Source organism: Chelonia mydas, chromosome 4 (genome assembly GCF_015237465.2).
Source record: "Chelonia mydas isolate rCheMyd1 chromosome 4, rCheMyd1.pri.v2, whole genome shotgun sequence".
In the NCBI taxonomy this organism is placed as follows: Eukaryota; Metazoa; Chordata; order Testudines; family Cheloniidae; genus Chelonia; species Chelonia mydas.
Window position 1 is genome coordinate 129,111,970 of NC_057852.1, and position 27,966 is coordinate 129,139,935.

Sequence of the window (27,966 nt, forward strand, 5' to 3'; positions counted from 1 at the left end):
GATGTGTGTTCTTACCTGCCATGGTGGCACTGGCCAAGGGTCAAGGGTATTTGGGGGAATGGGCAGTATGAGGCCATATCAACAACACATTCCCTGAGCCAGGTGTTTGCTCATTCACTAAGAGCTGACTAAACAGAAAGCACTGCTCAGCCTTAACTACACCACAGCTGGCACTCTGCTATAATGAAAGAATCTGTTCAACTATGGTCTCCATACTGCTAGTTGTCTACAGTCCAGCACTTCACCAAGTATTTATTGCTTTGCCAAACTGACTGATAAGCACTCTAGTTTTAAACACATCAGCTGACAGAGCTGTCTTAGAGTAAATGCTCTAATACAGAAGTAATTGACACAGACATTGAGCAGATTGTGCAGTTGTATATAAATGGAGCTCCGTTGAAGTGAGTGGAACTGTCTTGATCCACACCAGCTGAGGGTGTGGCCCATTGACACAAGAATTGTGGCCCTGGTATAATTTTTAAAATAATATGATTGGGTCCTCGCTCTATGCAATGAATCTCGCACACAGCTGTGGAAAATTGGTTTTTACAGCTGCTTCTGCTGTTTTGAGCTGGCTTGCTCAGTGTGAAGATGGGCTGTAATTTCTTTAATGGGGTTTATAAGAAAAGTGAGCTAATAGAAATCTTCAACACATGGGGTATTATTACAGATAGACATTCTGTGAACTGGGTTACTGGGTCTCTACGTGTCTGATTGGTGAGAGACCTTCAGATGCTGGAAGGACAAGGATGCTCTAAAGAGATTCACGGTTCATAAATGCCCATTGGTTTAGGTCAGTGTAGTTCCACTGAAAGCAACAGAGCACTGCTGATTTGTACCGGATGGGGACCTGGACAGAGAAACCACCTGGATATGTTCAGATTAGAATATCACCTGTGGAGTCTTTAAGTCAGCTGCTCTGCCTCTAAATTCTGGGTGGATTTTAAATCTGCCCTTCCCTCTCTTTCTCCTTTCATTTTTCTCTCCTGGTTTTCTTGCAGCACTCTCTGTGATGCCCACTGTATGGGTGTACCGGGGCATTTGCATAGTTATGAACTCTATTCTGGAATCAATGTTGTTTCTGTTTTTTAGGAAAGAGCCCGTCTGCTCTTCCTTCACCAATTTCATATTTTTTACCATTAATTGCATCAAACATGCCCCACTTTTATGTAGATCTGAAAAAAGAACTGAGGTTCTTAGACTCTATCCCACTTAGTAGTGATAGAGAGAGAGAGAGAGCATTAAAGGTTGATGTAATTATTGATGCTGAAGCAGGAGTAGCAGATGTTTGGATGGTTCTATACATGAAGCAGATGTTCTAATGAGCACAATTAACTGAACAGAAGAGACTGGATCAGATAAATGGCTTTTACTCTGACCGCAATTTGTTTAGATTAAACTATAGCAGTTTTCCAGTGTGGCTGCTTTAGAAAGCTCAGTAGAAAGGTCCTTGGATTGTAACCTGTTGTCTGAAGGAAGTTGGATGCAGCCCATAAGAGCAAATCCATGTTAGTGGTTGGGGAGCAATTGCTGAGTAAAGAGTGCTGAACCCTTGGTGTGAGCACCTGAAAGGACCAGAAGTTCTTGAGTGTAGAGAGAAGTCTGGCACATGTAACCGTCTCATTGCAGGGCAGTAGAGGCAACAATGTAAGGAAGCTGCACAGGACGCAGCTGAAATAGTGAGTGAGCATCTGAATCTAAAAAGCGTGGAGGTTTTTGTGCTGGTCTGTATCACTGTGTAAGAGGGGAGCTGTAATACTGCTGACAGTAATAATCTCCAGCATCATCTGCTTCCACTCTGCTGATTGTGAATGTGAAATCAGTGCCAGACCCACTGCCACTGAACCGATCTGGGATCCCAGAGAGGCGGGTGGAAGTGCTGCGGATAAGGAGTTTAGGCGCTTGTCCTGATTTCTGATGGTACCAGGCCATGTAGTTACTAACACTGGAACTGGCTTTGCAGTTGATGGTGACTCTGTCTCCTGGAAACACTGAGAGGGATTCTGGAGTCTGAGTCATCACGATCTGCCCGCTGGAGTCTGGATTGGAGAATAGATTTAGGATAAAAAGAAATGTAAAATCCTCCAACATCAGAATCATTAACAAACTACTAAGTTGCATCTTTTGGTGTTTAGCCTGGAACTCTCATTCTGCTAACAGTGTAAATGCTGCTAGGAATTATTGCTGGAAAGGGAAATACTTTAGCATTTAAATCCTAATAAAAGATTATAACTTTCCTTCTAAATAAATCCCTCCCTTGTTGTTGATCTTACCCTGAATCCAGAACACGAGGAGCCAGAGAAATTGAGTCTGTGAGATCATCTTGATAAGTCTAAAATGACAGATACCAAGTTCAGAAACACAAATTGTGAAGGTGACACATTTATATCTGCTCTGAACAGCCAGAAACTGTCACTGAAGTGGAAATATGCAAAGCAGCATCTCTCTGTAAATGTCCATTCCCTTTGCAGACCCAGGGCTGTGTACACCCCTCAGTCTGGTAACACATCTCCCATTCCTGGCAGTGAGAGATGCCCAGAGGGATCAGACAGGGGATGGTCTTTATAATCAGTGGGCCCAGAGTGTCCTGGAGCTTTTCCTGATCAAGGAGTCCAGCACTGGGCTCAGTTTGTTCGTAAACTGAGCAGCATCTGGTATCTCTGTCACTGGTAACATCCAACTCTCATGGCTTATATAGTGCTTAGATCCCAGTGTTGTTCAGAGAACAGTTTCCCAAATGGGTTATTAGGATGCTAGTTAATTAGGTCATTAATTAGTTCATCTTTACACTATGCTTTGAAAAATTGCAGGTCTGTTTAAGGGCTAAATATTATTATAATTGACAGATTCCTTTGTAATGACAGTCACTGAATACAAACAGAGAGGTAATAAATTCATAGATTCCAAGGCCAGAAGGGACCATTTTGGTCACCTAATCTGACCTCCTGCATAAAGCAGGTCATAGAACTTCCACAAAATAATCCCTAGAGCAGAGCTTCTAGATAAAATCTCCAGCTGTGATTTAAAACTTGTCAGTGATGGAGAATCCACCATGACCCTTGGTAAATTGTTCCAATGGTTAAGTACTGTCACTGTTACAAATTTACACCTTATTTCCAGTCGGCGTTTGTCTAGCTTCAACTTCCTGCTATTGGATCATGTTATACTTTTCTGGGCTAGATTGCAGAGTCAATTATTATAGGGTGTGATGTCACCCCTTAGCCTTTTCTTTGTAAAGCTAAATAGTTGGAGCTCTATGAGTCTGTCAATATAAGGCAGATTTTCTAATTCTTAAATCGTTCTTGTGGCTCTTCTCTGAACCGTCTCCCATCTACTTCCTTCTTGAAGTGTGGCTACTAGAACTGGAGACTAGTCCAGCAGTGGTCACTTCAGGGCAAATATGGAGGTAAAATAACCTCCCCACTCCTACTTCGGATTCCCCTGTTTATACGTCCCAGAATTACTTTAGCTTTTTTGCCTCCAGCATCACACTGGGAGCTCATGTTCAGCTGATTATCCACCATGACCCCCAAATCTTTTTCTGAGTTACTGCTGCCTGGGATCGAGTCCCCCATTCTGGAAGTATGGCCTATATGGTTTGTTCCCAGACGTGTACATTTGCCTTTAGCCATATTAAAATGCAAATTGTTTGCTTGCGCCCAGTTTACTTAACAATCCATATTGCTCTGTGTCAGTTGCCTGTCCTCTACATTACTTACGCTCTCCCAGTTTTTGTGTAATATAACTTTTATCACTGATGATTTTGTTTTCTTCCAGGTCATTGATAAAAATTTAAAATAGCATAGGACCAAGAACCGAACCCTGTGGGACCCCACAGGAAAAACACCCACTCTATGATGATTCCCCCATATACAGTTACATTTTGAGACCTATCAATTAGCTAGTTTTTAATCCATTTAAGGTATGCCTAAGTTCCCTATAACCTCCATGCATCAGCCTATTTAGCACCGTGTAGGCGCTCATGGAACCTACCCAGGAGCCCCTTCCCCGGCCCCAGCCTCCAACCTAGCCTGGCCTCCAACTAGCCACGGCCGGGGTGGCCCCCCGGCCACAACTATGCCGCAGCCCAGGCACCCCTACCCCGGCTGGAACATGGCAGGGGCAGAGCGGCTTGGCCCAGCCCCAGCTGTGGCCGGAACAGCTCGGCCCAGAACTTTTGTGGGGCGCCCCTCCCTGAACTCAGCCCCGATCCAGACCTGTTGCGGCCAGGGCACTTCTCCCTGAACCCAGCCCCAGCCGGACCTGTGGGGGCCAGAGGAGAGGCACCTGTCCTGTGGCCCCAGCCCTGGAGTTGCCGCAGCAGGGAGGCGCCTCTCCCCCTAGTCTAGGTGCTGCAGCGAGGAGAGAGAGCTGGGGGGAGTCCTCTCTCCCTGCCGTAGCCCCGGAGCCCCCTCCTGCACCCCAAACCCCTCATCTCTGGCCCCACCCCAGAGCCTGAACCCCTACCGGAGCCCTCACACCCCTTCACACCAACCCTCTGCCCCAGCCCTGAGACCCCTCCCACACGCCGAACCTCTTGTCCCAACCCCCACCACACATCACCTCCATATTGGTGCACATAACAAAATTCTTTCTGCACATGGGTGGGAAAAATTAGAGGGAACACTGATGTACACCATGGTAACTTTATACTGTTCTATTTTTTTAATCAAGATGTTATGCTGTTCCAGGTCAAATGCCTTTCAGAAGTCCAGTTATATTATGACATTATTACATTTATCAACGATACTTGTTATCACATAAAAAAAAAGTTAATTTGACAGGACTTATTTTCCACAAATCCATGTTGATTTGCATTAATTACATTACCTTCCTTTATTCTTTATTAATCAAGTCCTGTATGAGCCACTCCATTATCTTGTCTGGGATCGATATCAGACACACAGGCCTATAATTACCTGGGTCACCCCTGTGACAGGTTGCCCCCCTTTAAGATGCCACCTGATGTACCGGGATACTGCTGAGCCCACCTGATCTGCCAGCCTGGGCACCCTTTTTACCTGTCTTGCTGAGCCAGGCTATTAAGCCTCCTCCAGCGCACACACAGGCAGGGCCACACCCAACTGCAGAACGACACAGACACTGAGATCAGCTCTGGGAAGACTCAGCTTAAGGAACTTACCCCAGCACTCAGGTGTCCACCTCCCTTGGAGTGCAGACCCAATGGTATATTATGAAATCTGACTCCTCCCTCAATATGGAGGAAGGTATGCACAGACTCTTATTCCCCCTCCTCTCCAATTATGAATTGTACCAACGGGGTTATATTATAAACAAGAAATAAGTTTATTAACTATAAAAGGTAGATTTTAAGTTGTTAAAGAGATAGCAAACAGAACAAAGCAGATTACTAAGCAAATAAAACAAAACACACAAACTAAGCTTGTTTCACTAAAGAAATTGGTTACAAATAGTAGTTTCTCACTCTAGATATTGTTGCAGGCAGATTACAGAAAGTCTTGAAAGCTGCACTGGTCTCCATCTTGAGACCTCAGGTATTATTACTCACAAGCTAGACGCCCTTCCAGTTTGGGCTCTAGCCTTCTCCCCCCAGTTCACTTCTTGCTTCCAGGTGTTTTTCAGTGTCTCTTTGGGTGGGGAGGCAGAGGAGAACCTCGATGATGTCACTCCCCTGTCTTGTATAGCTCTTGTGTAAGGTGGGAACCCTTTGTCTTCCAGTGGAAAACCACTGACATTCCAAAAGGGGAGGAGAGGTATCCAGTACTAGGTGACTCGGACCCATGTCTCTGCAGGGCTGTGGCAGCCATTGCTTGTAGGCTGTCTCCAGCATCCTCAGTAAGACCACGCTCTTTTACAGTCCATTGTCTTTGCTAATGGGCCATTAGCATTGTCTGGCTTTCTCATTGTTGTACCTGAAGCGCTAGTTGGGGATGACACCCAAAGTGGCCCATTTGAAATACAGACACATAGTCAATATTCCTAACTTCAGATACAGAAATGATACAGGCATACAGATTGGATAATCACATTTGGTAAATCATAGCCTTTCCAATAATCTCTCACATGAGCCATCCTGCATAAAGTACATCTCAGTTATGCCATACCCATATCATAAGCATATTTTCATAAAGAATATGGAGTATAATGTCACAACCCTGTTTACCCTTTCTAAAAATCGGTACACATTGGTTGTGTTCCACTCTTCTGGAACTTCCCCAGTGCTCCAAGATTTATTGGAAATCAACATTAAGGGTCCAGCAAGCTCCTCAGCAAGCTCTTTTAAAACTCTTGGATGCAAATTATCTGGACCTGCTAATGTTAAAAATGTTTGACATTAGTTGCTTCTATTTAACATCCTCCTGAGATACTAGTGGAGTGGGAAGTGTTATTAACATATAATGAAATGATCTCATCTGTTTTGACCCAAATATGGAACAGAAATATTTATTGAACACTTCAGCCTTTTCTGTATTATTACTGATAATTCTACTATTTCCATCTCGTAATGGGCCAATGTTATTGTCAGAATTCTTATTGTTCCTAATATATTTAAAAAACTTGCTTATTGTCCTTAACTTTGGTGATCATAGATTTCTAATTGTATCCCTTTGCTTCTCTTATTAATTTTCTAGAATTCCTAACTTCTGATTTATATTCATTACTATCAACTCCTTACTTTCTATTTGTTATATATTTTTATTTTATTTTTTTATACCTGCATTCAATTCCCCCTCTGAACAAAGTCAGTTTTTTAAGCAGTGCAGCCTTCTTTCTCAATTGTAGGACTGTGACTTTATGGGCATCAAATAAGGTGTTCTTAAATGATTCCCAATGATCATTCACATTTTTCTGATTAAATTCTTCCTCTCACCTGATTTGGCTCATAATTGTATTCAGCTTTGTGAAATTGGCCCTATTAAAGAACCAAGTGTATATATAACCAATCTGGACTTTATTCTGCTTGAACATTACAGATATGATCAAATCGTGATCACTTGTACCTAAGATACTGTACATTTTTAGTTTTGAGCTCAGTTCCTCTTTATCTGTTAAGACAAGATCAAATAATGAATTCCCCCATGTTGGCTGAAACAGTTTTTAAGTTTAAGAGATTAAACTTATTACTATGGTTGGTCCCTAAGCTCATTGAATGGCCATTTACAGCTGTTGCCTCCAATTTCTCTTCTCCAGCTCCCTCTGATCTGGTTTCTGCCCTTTCTGCTGCACTGAAACTGCTCTTAACCTTTTCCTGGCCCCGTCTCCATGCCCCATCCTCCTTGATTTCTTGGCTGCATTTGACACTGTTGATCTCACACACATTGTAGAAATCTTGTCCTCCCTTGGTTTTCATGATGTTGCCTTGTCCTGGTTCTCCTCCTACCTTGCTTCTTGTTCTTGCAGTGTCTAGTTTGGTTGGTCATCATCCTTTCCTCTCGCAGTCTGTTGTTGGAACTCTGAGGCTTCCATCTGTAGTTCCCGACTCTGATGCATGGGATATGTTGTACTCTAAATGCAAAATTATAACATTAAAGTGTGTGTCACATATACACAGAAGGCACCTCAGCTCTAATTGCCTTATTACCCCCCACCAGTAGATTAATGTACCACAAGACATACCATAATTGAACCCTGTGAGAACTTGCGTAAGAAAGCTCACCAGGCAAGATGAGCAACTGCCCAATACTGAGTCCCATCAGAATGATAAGAAAGGGGCCACAGATAGTATTATATAGAGCTGATCATAAAACTTATACTTTTCCTATGAAAATCTTAATTACAGTAGGTTGCAACCAAAGATTCTGAGTTGAGTAACAAAGTAATTAGTTTTGACAAGACAGTTTCCTCAACCAAATACAAAGAGACATGGATAAAAGAGAAGAGAGGAAAAGGTTAAAGGAAACAAAGAATGAGACGCTCCTTTGTTAGGTGGTAGGTGAGCAATTATTGTTGTTAGTGTTAGCGTTAAATTGTAGCTCTTTCCTCAGGCAGGCAGAATCCCTGGTCCATCTGAGGTTAGGCGGGAAAACTGGACTAGAGAAGTGTTTGAGAAGATGGATAAAATTTCCATCTCTCTCCCGAAGTGGAGAGGAGACAGCATCAGAAGAACAGGCAAAAAAGAAATCCAGGATCATCTGAGGTAGGTTGTTAAACTAAAAAAAAAGCCGTGGCCTGAGGTTCTATAGACCTATAATGTGGAGTGGAAAATGTAACAAAAGTAAAGGATAGATGCAGAACAGAAAAGAACAGCTGCTCAAGAACAAATCTGTCAGTTTTGCCAGGGTCCACCAATGGGCCAGTGAGATCTCTTGGCAGCATTGACAAAGGGTTGAGTATTTAAAACCACATAAAGCTGTGGTTAGTACTTTACTGAGCATGCTCTCTATTTGGGAGCTATTATTTTAACACATATTCTTTTGGGCCAAAATGATCATACCCAAGTGGCTAAAGTTAGGCTCCTAAATCCATATTTGGCACCGAAGTAAAAATGGTCTGATTTTTTTCAGAGGGGCTGAGCATCTTCAGCTCCCATGGATTTCAGTGCAGTTAGTGGGTGCTCAGCAGTTGTGGAAATCAAGCGTCCATACAGATTTAATAGCCTAACTTCAGGCACCCAGGTTGGGAAGTGTTGGTCTCAGGTGTTGAAAAGCAATGGGTGTGTTAGAAGACAGATTTTCCTTATGTCATTCTCCCTTATGAATCAATGGAGGAGTCATCTCCCATCTGATTTATTCCTTTTATACGCATGGACTGGAAAACCCTTTGTTATATATCTGTATATACTGACATTAACAACATCATCCATCATATATGCATTGCACTGGAGTCACTTTGGTTTTTGCTCCGGTTTGCGGAAGTCTTGAGCATATTCCCGTTTAGGAAATTTGGAGCTGACGTCGTATTATATTGCCTCTATTAAGTTACGCCCACATCTTGAATACTGCATGCAGATGTGGTTCACCCATCTCAGAAAAGGATCTGGGAGCTCAGATCTCCCTGTTAGGCCCTGTTGATCATGCTGCTCCTGGGAATAGGCCTGTACACTATCTCAAAAGGGATATTAGAGTTGGAAAAGGTTCAGAAAAGGGGAACAAAAATGATTGGGATATGGAACAGCTTCCATATGAGGAGTGATTAATAAGACTTGGACTTTTCAGCTTGGAAAAGAGACAGCAAAGGGGGGATATGATAGAGGTCTATAAAATCATGATTCATATGGAGAAAGTAAATAAGAAAGTGTTATTTACTGCTTCTCTTAACACAAGAAGTAGGGGTCACCAAATGAAATGAATAGACAACAGGTTTAAAACAAACAAAAGGAAGTATTTCTTCAAACACCCAACAGTCAACCTGTGGAACTCATTACCAGAGGATGTTGTGAAGGCCATGACTATAACTGGGTTCAAAAAACTAGATAAATTCATGGACTATAGGTCCATGAATGGCTATTAGCCATGATGGGCAGGGATGGTGTCCGTAGCCTCTGTTTGCCAGAAGCTGGGAATGGGCTACAGGGGATGGGTCATTTGATGATTACCTGTTCTGTTCATTCCTCTAAAGCACCTGGCATTGGCCACTGTCGGAAGACAGGATACTGGGCGAGACGGACCTTTGGTCTGACCCAGTATGGCCGTTCTTATGTACATTCTTAAGAGTTTTATGCTTGTGTGCTGCCATCTGGCGGCAAGACAAGGAGAATCAACATCATTGTTAATATGAGGTGAAATGTAACCCCCTGCAGCTAAAGTATCACTCTCTGGGCTTAAGTGGGACTTTCACTTCAATAATTCATAGGCCTCATACCGGCCCTCACACAGGGATGAATGTCACTGTGGTTTGCAGTATTATTCACTCAATATGGAGAGTAAGATACACATGTGAAATGCTTTACGAACACCCCAGTTTTACAAAAGGCACCTGTTAGACACCGGTCACTGTTAGTAACACAAACTGTTAGACCCTTTGCACTATGATCTTGTTCATTCTTCTATTATTTTCATGTTTTATATACTTAGATTTAAAATGATAGACACCTATCCAAGGCACTAGGCACCCTAACGCCTTAATTATACAATACAATGAGCTCCCAGGAGCGTTAAAATAACCATTGCCAAGAGGCACTCAGCCAGCCAGACACCTACAGAAACTCCTTTCCATCCCTTCTCCTTTACAGGCAGCGAGCCCTCAGCCTGCTCCAACATTCCTGACCCGGGCTTTCGGTGGGGGAAAGTCGTCTTTGTTTTACTTCTCAGTTTTCTCATGAAATGTTCCTTTGTGCTGCATTTCATGATGTCATCTGATCTACCCCTTGCATATGTGTCTGTGCTCCTCGTGCGAGTGAAGTTACCCATGTGTAAATATTTGAAAGAGTGGGCCTTGTTGGAAGAGGGGATGGGGTCTGACTGTGCTGTGGGCACTTTGTGCAGAGTGGAAGCAATGCAGCTGTAAGGCCCCAGGGGGATACTCCTGGCATAGAAGCCTCCTTTGCATGGAGCCGAGCTGGTGTTCCTGGCTGTACGGTGTCCCCACAGGAGGCGAAGGAGCATGGCGAGGCCTAAGCATAGAGGCTGTTGGCAGCCAGGGGTAGGTGGTTCCATGTGTCCCACATCTCCAAAAATGTCTTCCTGTCCTTGGTGTCCCATCAATCTGTCCCTCCTCCTGTTGGTCCAGTCCCTGGCACTCAGATTTTCCTGCAGCTCTGGCACTGCCCCACTCCAACACTGAGGATCTCGTTGCCCAGTTGCCTCCGCTGAACCACATGGCACTCTGCTGCCTCCCAGTGTGTTTGTACATCATAAGAAATAAGAACGGCCATACTAGGTCAGACCAATGGTCCATTTAGCCCAGTATACAATCGTCTGATAGTAGCCAATGCCAGGTGCTTCAGAAGAAGTGGACAGAACAGGCAGTCATCGAGTGATCAATCCCCTGTTGTCCACTCCATTCTCCCCTGGGAATCAGAGGCTACGGACACTCAGAGCATACGGTTGCATCCCTGACCATCTTGTCTAATAGCCACCAATGGATCTATCCTCCATAAACTGGTCTGGTTCTTGTTTGAACCCCGTTATAGTTTTGGCCTTCAGAAAATCCCCTGGCAAAGAGTTCCACAGGTTGACTGTGAGTTGTGTGAAAAAGTACTTCCTTATGTTTGTTTTAAACCTGCTGCCTATTCATTTCATGGGGTGACCCCTGGTTCTTGTGTTATGTGAAGGGGTAAATAACACTTCCTTATTCACTTTCTCCACAACAGTCACAGTTTTATACAGTAGATCTCTATCATTTCCCCTCTTAGTCATTTCGTTTCCCAGATAGATAGTTCTAGTCTTTTTAATGTCTCCTCATATGGAAGCTGTTCCATACCCTTAATCATTATTGTTGCCCTTCTCTGTACCTTTTCCAATTCTAATATTTCTTTTGAGATGGTGTCCACTGCTACTCCCATGGAGCTGCACGACCACCAGGGCCTAACAAGGAGAGCTGAGCTCCCAGGTCCTTCAGGGGAGGCAGGTGGCCAAGGAAAGAAGAGGGGGTGGATGGAGAGTTGGGAGGAGCCAGTGGAGAGCTCTAATGCTGGTCAGGTAGCACATGAGGAGCACGAAGGGCAGGAATCTAAGGTGAGCTGGTTGTGTGTGATTTAGTTCACCAGCAATGGGAGCTGTATTGTCTCAATGTGACTAAGAGGTTTATGTTGTTTTATCCATTGATTTTTTTCCCCAGTGTATCCAGAGAGCCTCTCGATGTCTCATTAGCCCTTTGAGCCATCAAAGAAGTGCAAATCCATCATTAATAAAAACATCAATTTGTCACCAAGGGTGACACAGGCCTGGAGTCTGCTCAGCTTGACATAAACCTTGGACTTTGTTCTGTGCTGGGTGAACAGATCTGACCCGGTGGCTGGTAGAGGGGGCACAAGGAATGAATCTGACACCTGGACGCTGTCCATGGTTCCTGCACTGCAGTTACCCTAATATGGAGAAAGAAAAGGAGTACTTGTGGCACCTTAGAGACTAACCAATTTATTTGAGCATAAGCTTTCGTGAGCTACAGCTCACTTCATCGGATGCATATGATGCAGTGAGCTGTAGCTCACGAAAGCTTATGCTCAAATAAATTGGTTAGTCTCTAAGGTGCCACAAGTACTCCTTTTCTTTTTGCGAATACAGACTAACACGGCTGTTGCTCTGAAACCTAATATCGAGACGCATGAGAGGAAGCAGCTGTTACACTGCATGAAAGTAACTAAAACACAGAGCAGGGAGGTTTTTATATTTGCCTGTATCACTGTGTGAAAGGGGTACTGTAAAAACATTGACAATAATAATCGCCTTCATCTTCAGTTTGAACGGTGCTGTTTGAGACACTGTAATCAGTGACACTGCTCCCAGCCTGACTGCCACGGAGCTGGGCTGGGACCCCAGGCAGCAAGGTTAGTAGGCCCATCATGCTTGAACTGGCTTTAATAATGATTGTGTCTCCTGGAGACACTGCCACCGATTCTGGAGTCTGAATCAGCAATGTCCCTGCTGGAGTCTGAATGTAAAAATAAATATAAACAGAGTCATTAAATATAGAAGCGCTTGTGTTTTCACACATTAGTTAGAAATAGAATTTCAGTGTTTTCCTTTGTCTTTTGGCTCCGACCATTCCGAGCACACTTGGGTTTAGCTTTTCACTGCAACCAGCAGGCCTTCAGGATTTGGGGAGGCTTTAACTTAACATCAGATGCCACAGGACTCATAAATCAATGGCTAGAGTTGGCAATGCTGCTTTATATATGTGTGAGGTCCCATTGAGTCCATCAGTATCCTATGCCTGGAATTCAATGGCTCTCCCCTTGTAGGCAATGGTACACATGCGCACACATGCTTACAGAACAGGGGTCTAAAGCACCCAAACAACAAAGAGGACACAACACAGGAAGGGGATGGGGAAGGGGGAGGGTGATTATATGGTTACTTATGAGGCTAGGGTAAATATTTCAAAAAATTGATTTATGCCTTGCACCTTGTTATGCTTATAAGAAGCACATGGAAGTTTTTTAAAGGGGATACAGCAAGGGATCCCTGGTAACAATGACGCTACTGCTTGTGACAGCTGGGCACACAATATGTTCCTGGTGTCCATACTCAGCTCCAGGTACTGAGGTGGGTTTCAGAACCTCACTTCCTACCCTGTGTCCGTTGTTCAAAGGGATTGGGCAGGAACCAGAAAGGCAGAGAGATTTTGAGTAACTGGGAGTCCACAGAGAACGTTCCTGGTGTGTCTTTTGGGCTGGAGAGATGCTAGAAAAGCTGCTCAGCAGAGGCTGTTTATGGCATTTTAAACAGTTTTTATGTTGAATTTTAATCTTGATCATTTAATTTAATTACATGGCTGAACCCGACCATTGCAGCCCTGTTCTGCTCCCAAACCCTGGTTAATGGAACAATAGAGGAAATGTTGTACATATGCAATAATGCCTGGTGCACATCCTGGGGTGTGTATGTGTGCGTATATTAAAGATATCATCCAGGTTGCTTTTATTGTAAAGTGCAATAATAGAAACTCACTGTTGTAATTTTATTTTTGATTTATTCTCTAGATATAAGAAAACATTTTTTTTCTTAACAGACTGTTTTCTGCTCTACTCTTTATGCTGTTTGCTTCCTAAGCAACAGGACCTTTCCTTACTGCCTCTTCTGAATGGTCAGATACTATCATTATGGTGCTTACTAGGACAGTGGTCTTGCCAGGGTCTGAGCATCAGGAGAGGAAGCTCACAGGAAGCCCAGGTGAAGTAACTTAACTTCATTGTAGTTTCTGATTTATTTGCAGGGTTCATATTCAACTATAAACCCCAAACCAGCCAACACTCTGTCCCCATATCTTTCCTGCAGCTTAGTAGCCTGGAAACTGCAGCCCAGGAATATGAACCCAAGCAAAATAACACACACCTGGAGACCTCTGTTGCCATCATTCCCTGCTCTGGCTGACCAGAAAACCTGTCTCTGCTTCTCATGAGAATAGCTAACTCCAGTTTGAAGAGCTTGACACAGATAGACTGGCCACACCTTGATTACCTTTCCTCTGGGAGGCCATGCCAGCTGGGGTGCTGAAAGCCTGGTGGGGATTTATTGCCTACCATCCCCTAAAAATACCCGCAAACCAACTCACAACACTGCAAACCCAAACCATGCTGTGGCTGACTCAGCGAAGCCCCCTCCTATGGGAATGGTGGGGATGGGTTGATGCAGATCTGAATGCACACCTGTAGGGGGGCACCAAATCCCTTGGACTCCATCATAATCTCAGCTGTCTCTTCTATTTTCCTGGAGTAGAACCCTTCCATGCTAGGATCAGCCCAGATAGATGTGTGGGGGCAAATCCATTATTGGTGTAACTACAGTGAAGTGAGCAGGGATGAATTTGGTCTATATTGTGCCAGAGGTTCCCTGGTGTGTGTTTGTGTGACTTGTTCTGTTTGCAATAAGCAGCTGTCAGGTGCCTCTTTGGACGTTTCGATAATGAGAAGGCTGCTGGTGAGGCTCCAGCTCTGTGAGGAATCCCATATGCCAGAATTTTCAGAGGGGTGAGACAGGGGAGCAGCAGGGCCGGTGGATGCTCAGGGTTGGCTGAGCTGGTTTCTGCAGGGTTTTCAGAGGGGTAGACCTCAGTGTGGGCTGAATGGTGGCTTTGGAAATATAAGGTGACCCCACCCAGTGCACGCTGATGGGGTCTAACACACGGTGGCCGGTGTGGGTTGTAAGAGGATGCACTGCACCCTTCAGACAACACAGGAGAGGTCTCAGAGTCTCAGGCCTTCCACTAGTACAGAAGCACAGACAGGAAATCGTCCGGACGGACAGCAGAGAATTAAGTGGGAAGGTTACAAATCCTGATTACTTTCTTATCACAGTTCAGTTCTTACTCTGAAATAACAGGCTCTCACTCAGAGTGCGCAAGACTCCGTTTTTGACTGAAAAAGAGATTGATGGTGCGTAGTGGATCAGCCACTGTGTACACCCCCTCCCTGATAACCCTCTGCCATGCAGGAGGCTGTAACAGAAGCTCATTTTAAATCTCAGCCTTTGGGAAGTATTGATGTCATATTTTTCATGGAAAGAGCTGAGAAGGGGCCTCATCCTGTTTCACGTGACTGACCGGAAACTTTGCAAGCTTTGTTCACTCATCTGGTACAAAGACAACTGCAGTGCACACTAGACAATGCAAAGGTTTTTGTATTGGTCTGTATCACTGTGCGAGGGGAGCTGTGGCCAGCCTGCTGACAGTAATAATCTCCAGCATCATCGGCTTCAACTCTATTGATGGTAAGAGTAAAATCGGTGCCAGACCCACTGCCACTGAACCGGGCTGGGATCCCAGATGGGCGGCTGCTAGCGCTGTAGATAATCAGCTTTGGAGATTGCCCAGATTTCTGTTGGTACCAGTGTGCGTAGGTACCAATGCTTGAACTGGCTTGGCATTTGATAGTTACTGTTTCCCCCACGGACGCGGATAGAGATTCTGGAGTCTGAGTCATCACGATCTGCCCACTTGAACCTAGATGGAACATTGGCGGTGGTAACGAGAGCATCAAGAGGAGAATTGACCAATGACATAATATATGACTAAAGGCTTTACACTGCAGCACATCTTGCATTGAAATGTAACAGTTATTATTTATTCAGAAGTCATGCCGGAAAGTAAGAATTAATTAAATAAATATTGCAGCATTTCCTGCATTTTATTACATTGGTTAATAACCCGGCAGACGCTTGTGATGCTTCTTACCATGAACCCAGAGAACCAGCAGCCAGAGAAAGTGACTCTGGGAGATCATCTTGGCAGGCGGTGGCTGGAAATGCTTGTCACTGAGCCTTGTAGGGGAAAGCGAAAAGTTTATAAGTTCTCAGCAGCTCACAGGGGAAATGGCACTTGTGCGAATATGCAAAACATATGGAAATGTTCTGTGCTTTAGTTCCAGGCAGAGTTCTACAGTGATTACAGGTGGGTTGTGTGTTTCATGCAACTTGAGCCAGAACACTGCTCTGATAGTCTCTAGTGCTTAGAGCAGTGGTTCTCAATCTTTTGTATTAGTGACCCCTTTCACACAGCAAGCCTATGAGTGTGACCCCCTGTATACATTAAAAACATTATTTTTATATTTAACATTATTATAAATGTTGGAGGGGAAGCAGGGTTTAGGGTGGAGGCTGACAGCTTGCAACCCCCCAGTGAATTACCTTGTGACCCCCTGAAGGATCACAACCCCCAGTTTGAGAACTCCTGGCTTAGAGGTCTAATACCCTTTACAGCATAGAGGAAGCAGATACTGTTCTGAACTTCTCAACTTTGGCCCCTCTCTAATTATAACTAGTTGTAATTTCTTTGTGATTCAGATACTCCTTTATCAGGATTGAGGCTTCAATGGCATCAAAGTGTAACAGGGATGAGTTGCAGGACTAGAGTAGTTTTGGAAACCAGCTAAGGTCACATTTGACCATTGCCCAGTTTTAAGCAGGTGCTTCCCCAGTCTCTCTCCCTGGGTCACCAAGGGAGCAGTGGATTTGAACACATGGAAAAACCACCAAGAAGGTAGAATGATTCTATTTTCTCCTGCCTTCATTAGAGCCATGCAAACATTCAGCTTCCCTCCCCCTGCTCTTTTTCTTCCACACAACATGACAGTGAATCCCTCAATGTTCCCATTGTTGCTTCTTTCTACAAAGCCTGGTATGGAAGGAAACATGTTTTGCTGAATTTAGTTTAAACGTGTGATTTGCTATGTGTCCTTGTCGTCATGGTGACTAATGTGCGTTTATTAATTTTAGAACCATATGACAAAGAGGCACGTCTTCTGGAATTCTTCCTCTGTCAGTAGTCATGAAAAGTCTCCTTGATGCTTTGGTAACTGGTGTAGTTTCATTTGATTTGAATTATTTCTGAGAAGCATTCAGTACAGAATTGAATCCAAAGGGATAATTGAAATCAATGGGGAGTCAAAAGTCCTAGTCTGTGTGTTTAGATCAAACAAAGTCACCAGGGTTGAAGAAAGGATGGGAAGCAGATAGTTGGTGTGGTCTGTGATATAACCAAAGTCTGATCTGTCTGTGACACACGGGGCCTCCAGGGAGGAGACTAAAGAGAGGGAGACTCAAGAGGGATTCTTAACCCTTGCGTCACTGGACAAGGAAAAAAAAAGATTGGGGAATATTCTATCTATAACTCCTTCTGTGCTCTTGAGAGATGATACAAATAATGTTAATATTCCTCCATCTGCCGCCATACAGGTACAGGTTCAGATACCATCTACTGCCATGGAAGACAAGAGACGGGTCTGGCAAATACTTGGATGGGAGACAGCTGAGAAAAATGGAGTTGCTATTGGAAGGGGTGTTGATGGTTTAGTAGGAGACTCTCCTCCCTCTGAGCCTGTACTGAACCCATGATCTCAGGTGGCATTAGGGGAGCTGCACTGCAGAGAGCAGTCATGTGGATGAGACCCCAGATTAGACCCCACTTGGGGTCTTCAGCTACCCCATGGCAAGTTTTGCAATAATAGGGATGAATATTAGCACGTGTATTGTGGGAGAATAGACCTATCAAATACTCCCTGTAGTTCTAACGGGATACAATAATCTTGGGATCCAGTTGCAGAGCGTTACTCTTTCCACCCCAATGGAGCTGAGCCTCAGCGGAGGGTGATCTGATCCCTGTATTTGTTTCTCTGATGGTTTGGGGATGTTTGGTGCCAGGTATATTTTGAATTACCTCCTCTTTTTCATTTGCATTAAATCATAAAATTCACTATCTTGGTCGCAGCTGTGACAAACAAGCACAGAGCACGCTGTGTCCACAGGGAGTTTTTTGTAATGGTCTGTATCACTGTGACAGGGTAATTGAGGCGTTGCTGACAGTAATAATCTCCAGCATCTTCAGCTTCAACGCTGCTGATTGTGAGAGTGAAATCAGTCCCAGACCCACTGCTGCTGAACCGGGCTGGGGTTCCTGAGTAATGGTTGGTAGAATCATCAATAAGTAGCTTAGGTGCTTGTCCTGGTTTCTGTTGGTGCCAGTGTGAGTAGTTGCTAATGCTGGTACTGGCTTTGTAGTTGGTGGTGACTCGCTCTCCGAGGGACATAGACAGGGATTCTGGAGTCTGAGTCAAAACAATTTGGCCATAGGACTCCGGATATGGAAAGCAAATTCATGCAATCATGGCATGTTATTACAAGTAATTAAAGCTTGGTATTTAAATGCATTTTTCATTTAAGAATTTATTAAACACTAGATTGCAAAATAAGTACTGCAGTATTATTTTAAGCTTAGCTAGAATTTTATTTTCTATGAAGTCTGTTCCCTGTTGATATAATGCTCACCCTGAATCCAAAGCACTAGTATCCAGAGAAGCTGGGCCTGCGAGAGCATCTTGACAGGTCTCCGTGGGGAATGCTGAACAGCTCACCAGGCAGTGCAAATGGGGCCGTTTATGAAGGCTCCGCAGCCAGGGAACGTCCCTTCTGAGTGAACATGCAAATGACCCCTTCATATAAATGTGCTGCGTTTTAGATGCAAGGGCATTTCCTGTTACTCTCGTGTGGTGCTGGTCTCTGTAACCTGGTGATAGTGACTTATGTGGTAAAGCTGCAACACTGATGGTTTTATGAGTGGAATATCTGAAGGGCTCTATGGGGAGGGCACCAGGAATTTTGTATGTGACCTTGTATCTAAGAGGTTAAAATCTCCCAGCCATTTTTACAACAGTTTTCAGATCTGTTTACCTCCCTTTACCTTACTTTTTGCCATGAAAATATTCCTGGATGTCCTTAGTGTCCTTGCCTGAGGAGACAGTTGGGCTGATGTCCTGTCCAGATTTTCCTGACAGTAAGTGCCTTCCTTTGGGTGAGAATGCTGCTGGTGTCTCCATGGGTGTGCAAGGATGCGATTGTGCTAGGAGCCCTTCCATGCAGGGGCTAGATGCAGTGGAATCTTTGTACCCACACAAACCCAAGCGATGTATGTAGCCAGCACCACTAACCACCCCAGTAGTGGCTGTGAGCCATGATCTCCACCACCTGCACCGGCCATAGAGATTGCCAGCTCTGGAAGGCGGTGTGTATGCAGCGCCCACTCCAGGAACAGAGCAGCAGCTACATTCTCCTTGCTTGCTGTGGGGTTCAGAGAAGCATTGAGTAATTCCTGGTGGAGCTTCTTTTACTTGGCTGTGATCCCAATGCAGACCTGTGCAAATTGGTGTATGTGAGCCCTTTATCTGGAGAAAGCAAGATAGTGTACCTACCTCCCCCTCCCCCGCAAGGAGAGCGTGGGTCTTTGTCCCCTTCTAGTGGCTGGTCTCCATAAGAGAACTGCTGTCCTAAGACCCACTTTGCAAAGCTATTTTGACACCTATCTCCCATTGATTCCAATACAAATTAGGCATCTAAATATAGTCAAGGATCTTTGCCTAAGTGCCCAGCTCTGCATAGAACAAGGAGGTTTTTTTATTGGCCTGTATCATTGGGAAAGGCCAGTTGACAATAATATTCTCCAGTATGGTCAACTTTAACACTACTGATGGTTTGAGTGTAATCAGTAAATACATCTACACTGCAAAAAAACCCCAAACCCAAACAAAAAAGCCACAACAGAAAGTCTCAGATCCCAAGTCAACTAACTTGGGCTCACAGGTCTAAAAATGGTTTCAGAGTAACAGCCGTGTTAGTCTGTATTCGCAAAAAGAAAAGGAGGACTTGTGGCACCTTAGAGACTAACCAATTTATTTGAGCATAAGCTTTCGTGACCTACCGATGAAGTGAGCTGTAGCTCACGAAAGCTTATGCTCAAATAAACTGGTTAGTCTCTAAGGTGCCACAAGTACTCCTTTTCTTTTTAGGTCTAAAAATAACAGCATAGATATTGCCACTGGGGCTGGAGCCCAGGCTTTGAAACCTGGTGAGGAAGTCAGAGAAGTAATGAACTTAAAATATTTATATAAAATCAATGCAATAATTCTTACCTTTGTGTAATTTCTTACCCTGAAGCCAGAAAACAAGTAACAGACAGAGAAGTCTGTGAGATCACCTTGCTTGTCGGTGATTGGAAATGTTTGTTGGCATAAGGTGGTTACAGTGATGGATGTTGGTTGGCATAAGGTGGTTACAGTGGTGGATTCGTTATTTAACGAGGAGACTCTATCAATGGGTAGCAGAGCAGGCTGCACTGCTACAGATTTCCATATATTTAAACACAAGCCCTTCTATAACAACTGAGTGATGTAGGGTCAGTCATGCTCCTGTTACATGACGATCAGGTGATTACATGTATTACATGTATTTTACAGAGACTGCTCATGTGAGTGAGGACTGAGCTGTGGGTTTAAGAGGCTCCCAGATAGGTATGCTTTTTAAAGATGGTGATCAGGGAAGCCCATTCACGCAATTATTCTTCTTCCTCTTTCATCAGACCATACCAGTAAAGAAACCTTCCGAAACCAACTGGCCTCTTTGGCCTGAAATCGCCACCTCTGCAAAGGGGTATCGAAATACTGCCATCTACTGGCCAATGTTATCTACAGAATTTAGTCCATGAATGGCGTGCCCAAGCAGATGTCCTAGCACTCCCCAGGGAGTGTGGGGCGACACGGCCTGATGCTGCTTTGCCTTCTCGTATGTGTCCCTTTTAGCCCCCCAGTCACATGTTTCAAGCTGTGGTTGATCTTGTGGGGCCAGTTTCTCATCAAACACCAGAAGACGCATGTTGTGTATAGATCGCACCTGGGGCCCTTATTAAGGAAGAATGGCCTTATTAGGAAGGTACTGGACTGGTGATTGAGATCTGGGTTGAGTGTCTGGCTGTGCCTTAGTCTCCCTGTGTGACATGCGACAAGTTACTTATTCTCTCTCTCTCTTTCAGATCCCCATCTTGTTATATGGGGAACAAAGGCCACTTGACGAACAGTTTGATGCTTTAAGAGTAACATCATACTGTCCCCCCCACTGTACTCCTGCATTGGGTCCCCCCTCCACAGTGCAACTTCAGCATGCCATGTAGTTGAGGAAGCAGCACCCTGAGGAACCGGTCAGGCACTGCTGCTCACCCTGGTAATGCAGCCACGGAATCTTTCCAGAGCTCAGACGCAGCAGCAGTCTCACTAACAGCCCCATAAACCAAGAAGGCAATTACAACTGAATGGCCAGATTTACCCGCACACTTTGCCTGCTCTGGCGATACAAACTGGCTGGTTGCTCTGCGTACTTTAGTGTACAAGTCAGTCTGCCCTCTGAAATCAAGACGGGCGAGCTTTTTAGATCATATGCTGTTGTTCAAGCTGAAGTTCTGGGCTCGATGCAGAATTTATTGGGTGGGTTCTATAGCCGTGCAGACGAGATGCTCATGATGGTCCCTTGTGGCCTTAAAAATCTACGAATCCAAATAAAATAAAAAGAAGAGGGAAGGCTATTACATCTCTGCATCTCATTAGTAATGTTGTATAATGGCATTCTCTTGGGGTTTGTTTTAGTGTCCATGTATGAAATTGTGTGTGTGTGTGTGCGTTTGTATATATGTCATGATGATGACAATGATATGTATGTACATAAGTAAACCGAAGGAAATTCTCAAACAAAAAACTACATTAAGATAGAGTTAAGGTTGTCAGTAGTTATCCAGAACTTCAGACATTACAAGGATGTTGCACTTAACCCAGACCCAAGCATTGCAAAACCAAGGACATTCAGCATTAAGGTTTACACTTTAAAGTGGTTTTTTTTTAAAGTAAGAAAAGTGCTGTTAAAACACCCAAAAAATCTTAACTCTGTGGTATGGAGGGAAATACGTGGAAAAACTCCATTTTGTCTTTAAAAATCTTTCTGATCAGATCCGGGATTCTCAAACACTGCATTGCTTTAACTACAATGATATGTTAATTGCACTGAATCATTACAGGACATTGTTACGATATTTTGGTGCCCTCACTGTGTGTTGACATACCGTAACGTGTTTCATTGTCTTTTAAATCTATCTTGGATTTTCCTAAGTTTATAGTACTTTTTTTATTTTTTGCTATAAATACAACTCCTCCGTAATGTATTTTACTCTAAATTACAAATATGTACTTGCAACCAGAACTCCATCTTAATACTGTTTGTATCTGGGAATATTCTCCTCTACGATATAAATGTCTCTTTGTATATTTTTTCAGAGCACAGAGTGTGTCCCCATAACAAAGTTACTTTTGGAATTGTGTGTAGTTTGTTTGTTTGTTTTTTGGAATGCATATTTTGGGCCAAAACTTCTAGAATCCTCAATTATGTAGAGTCAGGGTAAAACTAATCAATAAAAATATTAAAAAACTCCCTCCGCATTATAGACACATGCCCTGTTTTGTACATGTTGGGCTCTGAGGGCCAGTGTAGCAGGATCTAACATCTACCAAGGACGCAAGCACCGTAGGCTTCTTGAAAGCCAGGCAGGACGCTCAGCGATGTTGTCCCAGGCATGCCAAGTGCACCCAGCCCACATGCTGTAGCTGCTTAACCACAAATCTGTTGCTTGCTGGTGAGAACGAGCAGCATTTGGATCCCTCCCAAACAGGCCAAGAAGGGGCCCCTGCTTTGGAGTGCAGGACACCAGTAGATTCCCCACCAGCAACTCACTGAAAATAGATATGGTGCAATGTTTGGGAAAAGGATCAAGCAGGGAACTGTCTGCCATAAATCCGCCCATGAAAGGGTGTTTTGTGTCATTCCCAGAATAAGGCACTTCCTTCCACAGTGGCCCACACCTGATTTGCATAGTCTGTGACTGGGTGTGTGTGTGTGTTAATGGTTTAATGTATGTCAGGTGGTGTCAGTTTATTTGTATGTGATCTGTGCTGCATGAATAAGTGAATATTACCTTTATTTCCCATGCTCTGCGTCTTTTGTCTGAAAACAATTTTAATTTCAAGCTAATTAAGTTTGCTCTCTGGATTAATGTATTAATTCCCAGACAAAAACTACATTAAGATTGTAGCAGTTCTTTGGGGAAGGGGCATCTTTTGGTTCTGTGTTTGTACAGCACCTAGCACAATGGGGTCCAGGTCCATGTCTGGGGCTTTGTGGGCACTGCTGCAGGGCAAACAAAAAAAAAAAGAAGAAGATGGAGTTAAGGCTGAGAGTATTAGTAATTTAGGATAAAATCAGTGACCGGGATGTTGTCATGATCCAAACAGCAAGGATTATAAACCCAGAAAATTAACAGTTAAGGTTATACTTAAAAAAAGACATAACACATTTTGTGGGATTTCACTAATGATCCTCTGTTGTTCAGCTGATGCTATGACAAAACTTCCCTGCATAGATAACCTCTTGGGATAGCAATACAATGCTTGAGTTTTAGGTTGTTAGTGGATGGGAGAAGTTATCCTCTTATTTTTCTTTTGGCAGAACATTTGAAAACTAGATTCTTGTGCTACTTGTGTGTACGGGTGTCTACTAGACTTCATGCTTCATAGAGCAGGGAGGTTTTTGTATTGGTCTGTATCACTGTGAGAGGCCAGCTGTTATACTGCTGACAGTAATAATCTCCAGCATCATCCGCTTCAACCCTGCTGATGGTGAATGTGAAATCTGTGCCTGACCCACTGCCACTGAACCGGTCTGGGATCCCAGAGGGGCGGGTGGAAGCGCCGTAGATAAGAAGCTTAGGAGCTTGCCCTGATTTCTGTTGGTACCAGGCCATGTAGCTACTAACACTGGAACTGGCTTTGCAGTTGATGGTGACTCTGTCTCCTGGAGACACTGCCAGGGATTCTGGAGTCTGAGTCAGCACAATCTGCCCATTGGAACCTGGCGAGAGAGAATAAAAATTGGCAGGGCTGGGGTTGGGTAAATGGGACAATGGCATTAACATTACTCAAAGCTCCACATTGAAAAACTTGTAAACTGAACAGTAGAAATAAACAAAAATATACCTGGAATCAGCATCTAACTCTACAAACCATAGGCATTTTTTTTATGATTTGCCAAATGTCTTATCGACACTTTTGAAACTTGTCTGTTTCTTACCCTGAAACCAGAAAAGCAGCAGCCAGAGAAGGGGAGTCTTTGAGGTCATCTTGCTTCTGTGTGGTTGGAAATTCTCCTCAGTAAAGTATATAGTGGAAATGGAACCATTTATGTGTTCAGCAGCTCAGTGAGGAAACAGCCGCTATGTGTGAATATGCAAAAAGAGCCCAATTATGTAAATGACCAGAGGTTAGTGCCAGGGAGAAGCTTTGAAATATCTGACTTGATGGTGTTTTGTGGTTATTGGATGTAATAACTCTAACATATTTGCATGGTTCAGATGGTAAAGCAGCCAGAGTTTGCTTGACAAGCACAGGGGGTAACAACGGCTGTTTGATTAATGATGAGTGACCGAGTGAGCGGCAGGTTGAAACACAAGTTAGAAGAGCTAAAATCATTCAGTCATTTACTGTGTGGGGTTTAAATGCAATCAGCCTAGTCTCTTTTAATTAATCCATTTTCATTATATTGATAGGGCCAGATTTTCAAAGCAGCAGCGGCACCGGCATCTGCATGGTTCTCTGCATCAGCACCAGCGGGCGCATGCATTCTGCACGCCTGGAATGAAGGCTGCTCTCAAAGGCTTGAAGGGTGCACGCAGGCAGGATGAAAATGAGGTCCGGGAAGAGGAGTCCCAAGGTCCGAGCATGCTCAGATTTTGGGGGTATGCACAGCACAGATATGGGGAAAAGTGGTGTCAGTGTGCCAGGCTCCAGCGCTGCCCATTGTGTCTGTGCCACTGTCCCCTCTACTTCCATGACATGGTGGGCACTAGAGTCTGAGGGGTACAGGGGGTTGTGTGAGTGGAGCAGTGGGGCCTCCAAATCTCCTAACCGCCACTGCGGTTACCCCATTCCCCAGCTGCTGGATCTTCTGGGTGGGTGTGACCAGCCCGGCTGTCACTGGGAAGCTGACTAAACACCTTCTCCATTAGCTCCTGCTGACTTTTACTAGCCAGACCCAGTCTGAATGTGTTCACACCCCACGCCTTCTGGAAAAAGGGGTCAGCACCCTTCTGTGTGGCCACTCTCACTTCCCTGCCCTTCAGACCGCACCCCTCCTCTGGTGTATCTGCCCAGTCCCTATGAAAATCCTGTGTGTGCTTATTACCTGCTTGTGCCTAAGGGTTCACATGTGTTTGGGGATTTGTTCCTATACAGACCTTTGTGAATCTGGCCCATAAGGTCTTAACATATTCTACAACAGAGCAAACAGGCACCTGATCTTAACACCGCCATTTAAAAATCCCTAGATTATATAATTTTCTTAGGTGAATAATGATTCTGAAACTTTAGGTGGGATTTTATTGATTATCTATTCAAATAAGAGGAGCCCCTGAGACTATTTTAGAAGTGTATTTATAATGGCAGAGCTGGTTAACGTTTTTCTGAAGGAACAGCTTTCTGTCAGGAAATGTGGAATTAACAAAATCTAAACGTTCTGTGGGAACACATGGATTCTGTTCAAATTTTCAGGGGAAAATTTTGATAAGGTCAAAACATTTCCTTCCGATATGGTCAAAATGGTTGTTTTGATGTTGTTATTTTGACTGTTCTGTTGTATTGCGGTGAGTGTTGTGTTATGAAGTTCAGTTGACAAAGTTCAAATGAACGTGTCAACCTTGTTGACATGAAAATCTTTGATTTTTCCAAAATGAAATTGTCTCTGGTGCCCTGGGATTCAAGAGTGTGAATAAAGCAGAGAAAACTGTAGTGAGCCTCAAGTCTCTGTGGATATTCTAGAGTCTGTGATTAGCCAAACTTTTTGAGTCCTCCAGTGTTCTCCTTTTTATTGTGTGCTTACAGATGGAATAAGTCACCTTTTTATTTCATGTTTGACAGAACATTTGAAATGCAGACAGGTATATCTGGAGCAAACGGTAACTGCATTGCACGCTGCAGAGAGCAGGGAGGTTTTTGTATTGGTCTGTATCACTGTGAGAGGGTAGCTGCTACACTGCTGACAGTAATAATCTCCAGCATCATCAGCTTCTACACTGCTGATTGTGAATGTGAAATCCGTGCCAGACCCACTGCCGCTGAATCGGGCTGGGACCCCCGACTGGAGGGTGCTAGCGCTGTAGATAAGAAGTTTGGGAGCTTGTCCAGGTTTTTGTTGGTACCAGTTCAGGCAAGTGCCAACGCTCGTACTGGCTTTGCAGTTGATGGAGACTCTCCCTCCCACTGGCACTGCCAGAGATTCCGGGGACTGAGTCATCACAATTTGCCCAGAGGAGTCTGGATAAAGAAAGAGTGTGGGTAGGAAATGAACAATGATACAATGCTGGATATGATGAATATTCAAACACTAAAAAACAGTTTGAATTTGCCAATCTGACTTGACACTAAAACACAACATATAGAATATTAATTCAATGAATCCGGTGGCAACATTTCTTCCGTTCTGTCACATGGATCATTACATTTTCAAATTCTGTGTTTTCAATTTCTTACCCTGAATCCAGAGAACCAGCAGCCAGAGAAGGGGAGTGTGTGAGATCATCTTGCCAGACTGTGGTAGGAAAGGTTTGTTCATAAACCTGCAGTGGAAAATGAAATGCTTATCATTTATATGTGCTCAGCCGCTGAGTGAGAAACCCTTATCCCTATGCAAAATACATGTAAATTTACTGCACTTGAGTTGCAGCACAGAGTTGTGAAATGTTCATATTTGGCACCTATCCTGCTGCTGTTTCATTTCAGAATGTCATCGTCATGTATTTCCAAGGTTCAGATGGTAATATGCTCAGACAGCTCTGCAGATCTTGCATGTACATAGCTGATCTGACCCATCTCCCCTGGATGTTCACTTGGACTGGGCGACCAGTATCTGAACATGAGCCTTCATTTCAGCCCTCTCCATCTGAATACTTGCTGGAAGTCACTCATTCCATGCCCTTGGAGGGTGCCTCATCCTTCTTAGACAAAGCAGGGATCCCAAATGGCTGGCCTCCCCATCCGAGTATTCCCCACAACATCACTGGGGGGGGGGTGAGAAAACGTGGATTTGTGCTGGAAATGGCCCACCTTGATTATCATGCACATTGTAGGGAGAGTGGTCACTTTGGATAAGCTATTACCAGCAGGAGAGTGAGTTTGTGTGTGTGTGTTTTTTGGGAAGCGGGGGGGGGGGGCGGTGAGAAAACCTGTATTTGTGCTGGAAATGGCCCACCTTGATTTTCATGCATGTTGTAAGGAGAGTGGTCACTTTGGATAGGCTATTACCAGCAGGAGAGTGAGTTTGTGTGTGTGGTTTTTGGAGGGGGGTGAGGGGGTGAGAGAACCTGGATTTGTGCAGGAAATGGCCCACCTTGATTATCATACACATTGTGAAGAGAGTGGTCACTTTGGATGGGCTATTACCAGCAGGAGAGTGAGTTTGTGTGGGGGGGGGCGGAGGGTGAGAAAACCTGGATTTGTGCTGGAAATGACCCAACTTGATGATCACTTTAGATAAGCTATTACCAGCAGGAGAGTGGGGTGGGAGGAGGTATTGTTTCATGGTCTCTGTGTGTATATAATGTCTTCTGCAGCTTCCACAGTATGCATCCGATGAAGTGAGCTGTAGCTCACGAAAGCTCATGCTCAAATAAATTGGTTAGTCTCTAAGGTGCCACAAGTACTCCTTTTCTTTTTACTCGTAAGGGGTGTTGCTTAGTCTGAAAGTTCTATCTATAGAAGAACTAAAGAACCTTGGGCCTCATTTACAGAAGTGCTGATCTCCTGCATCTCCCATAACAGTGAACCAAAGCTGGGGGTGCTCCGTGCCTTGGACAATCAGGCTCTCTCTGTCCATTTTTGAGCTTTAGTGAGGGAGACTCTTAATTCCTGATGTGCAGTGGCTGACTCTAAGATCAGAGATCTCAACAGTCTCGCCCCTGGCCCCCTAACATGGCAAGGTGGGCCACGGCACAAGGATGGGTTGGCGTGTGGCAATAAGAGACCAGGTTAACCGTGTG

General features: G+C 44.2%; 1 protein-coding gene across 1 annotated transcript; it reads right to left on the bottom strand.

The window, feature by feature from the left end:
• Positions 1-252: 252 nt before the first annotated feature.
• LOC114020267 (immunoglobulin kappa variable 3-20) lies at positions 253-24,175 on the bottom strand. Its single transcript, XM_043545818.1, has 4 exons — positions 24,009-24,175; positions 23,733-23,789; positions 1,736-1,982; positions 253-268 (listed from the first exon to the last, which is right to left on the bottom strand). Exons 1-4 carry the CDS (start codon positions 24,055-24,057, stop codon positions 253-255), a joined length of 369 nt encoding a protein of 122 aa, XP_043401753.1. The 5' UTR covers positions 24,058-24,175.
• Between the last annotated feature and the right edge of the window lie 3,791 nt (positions 24,176-27,966).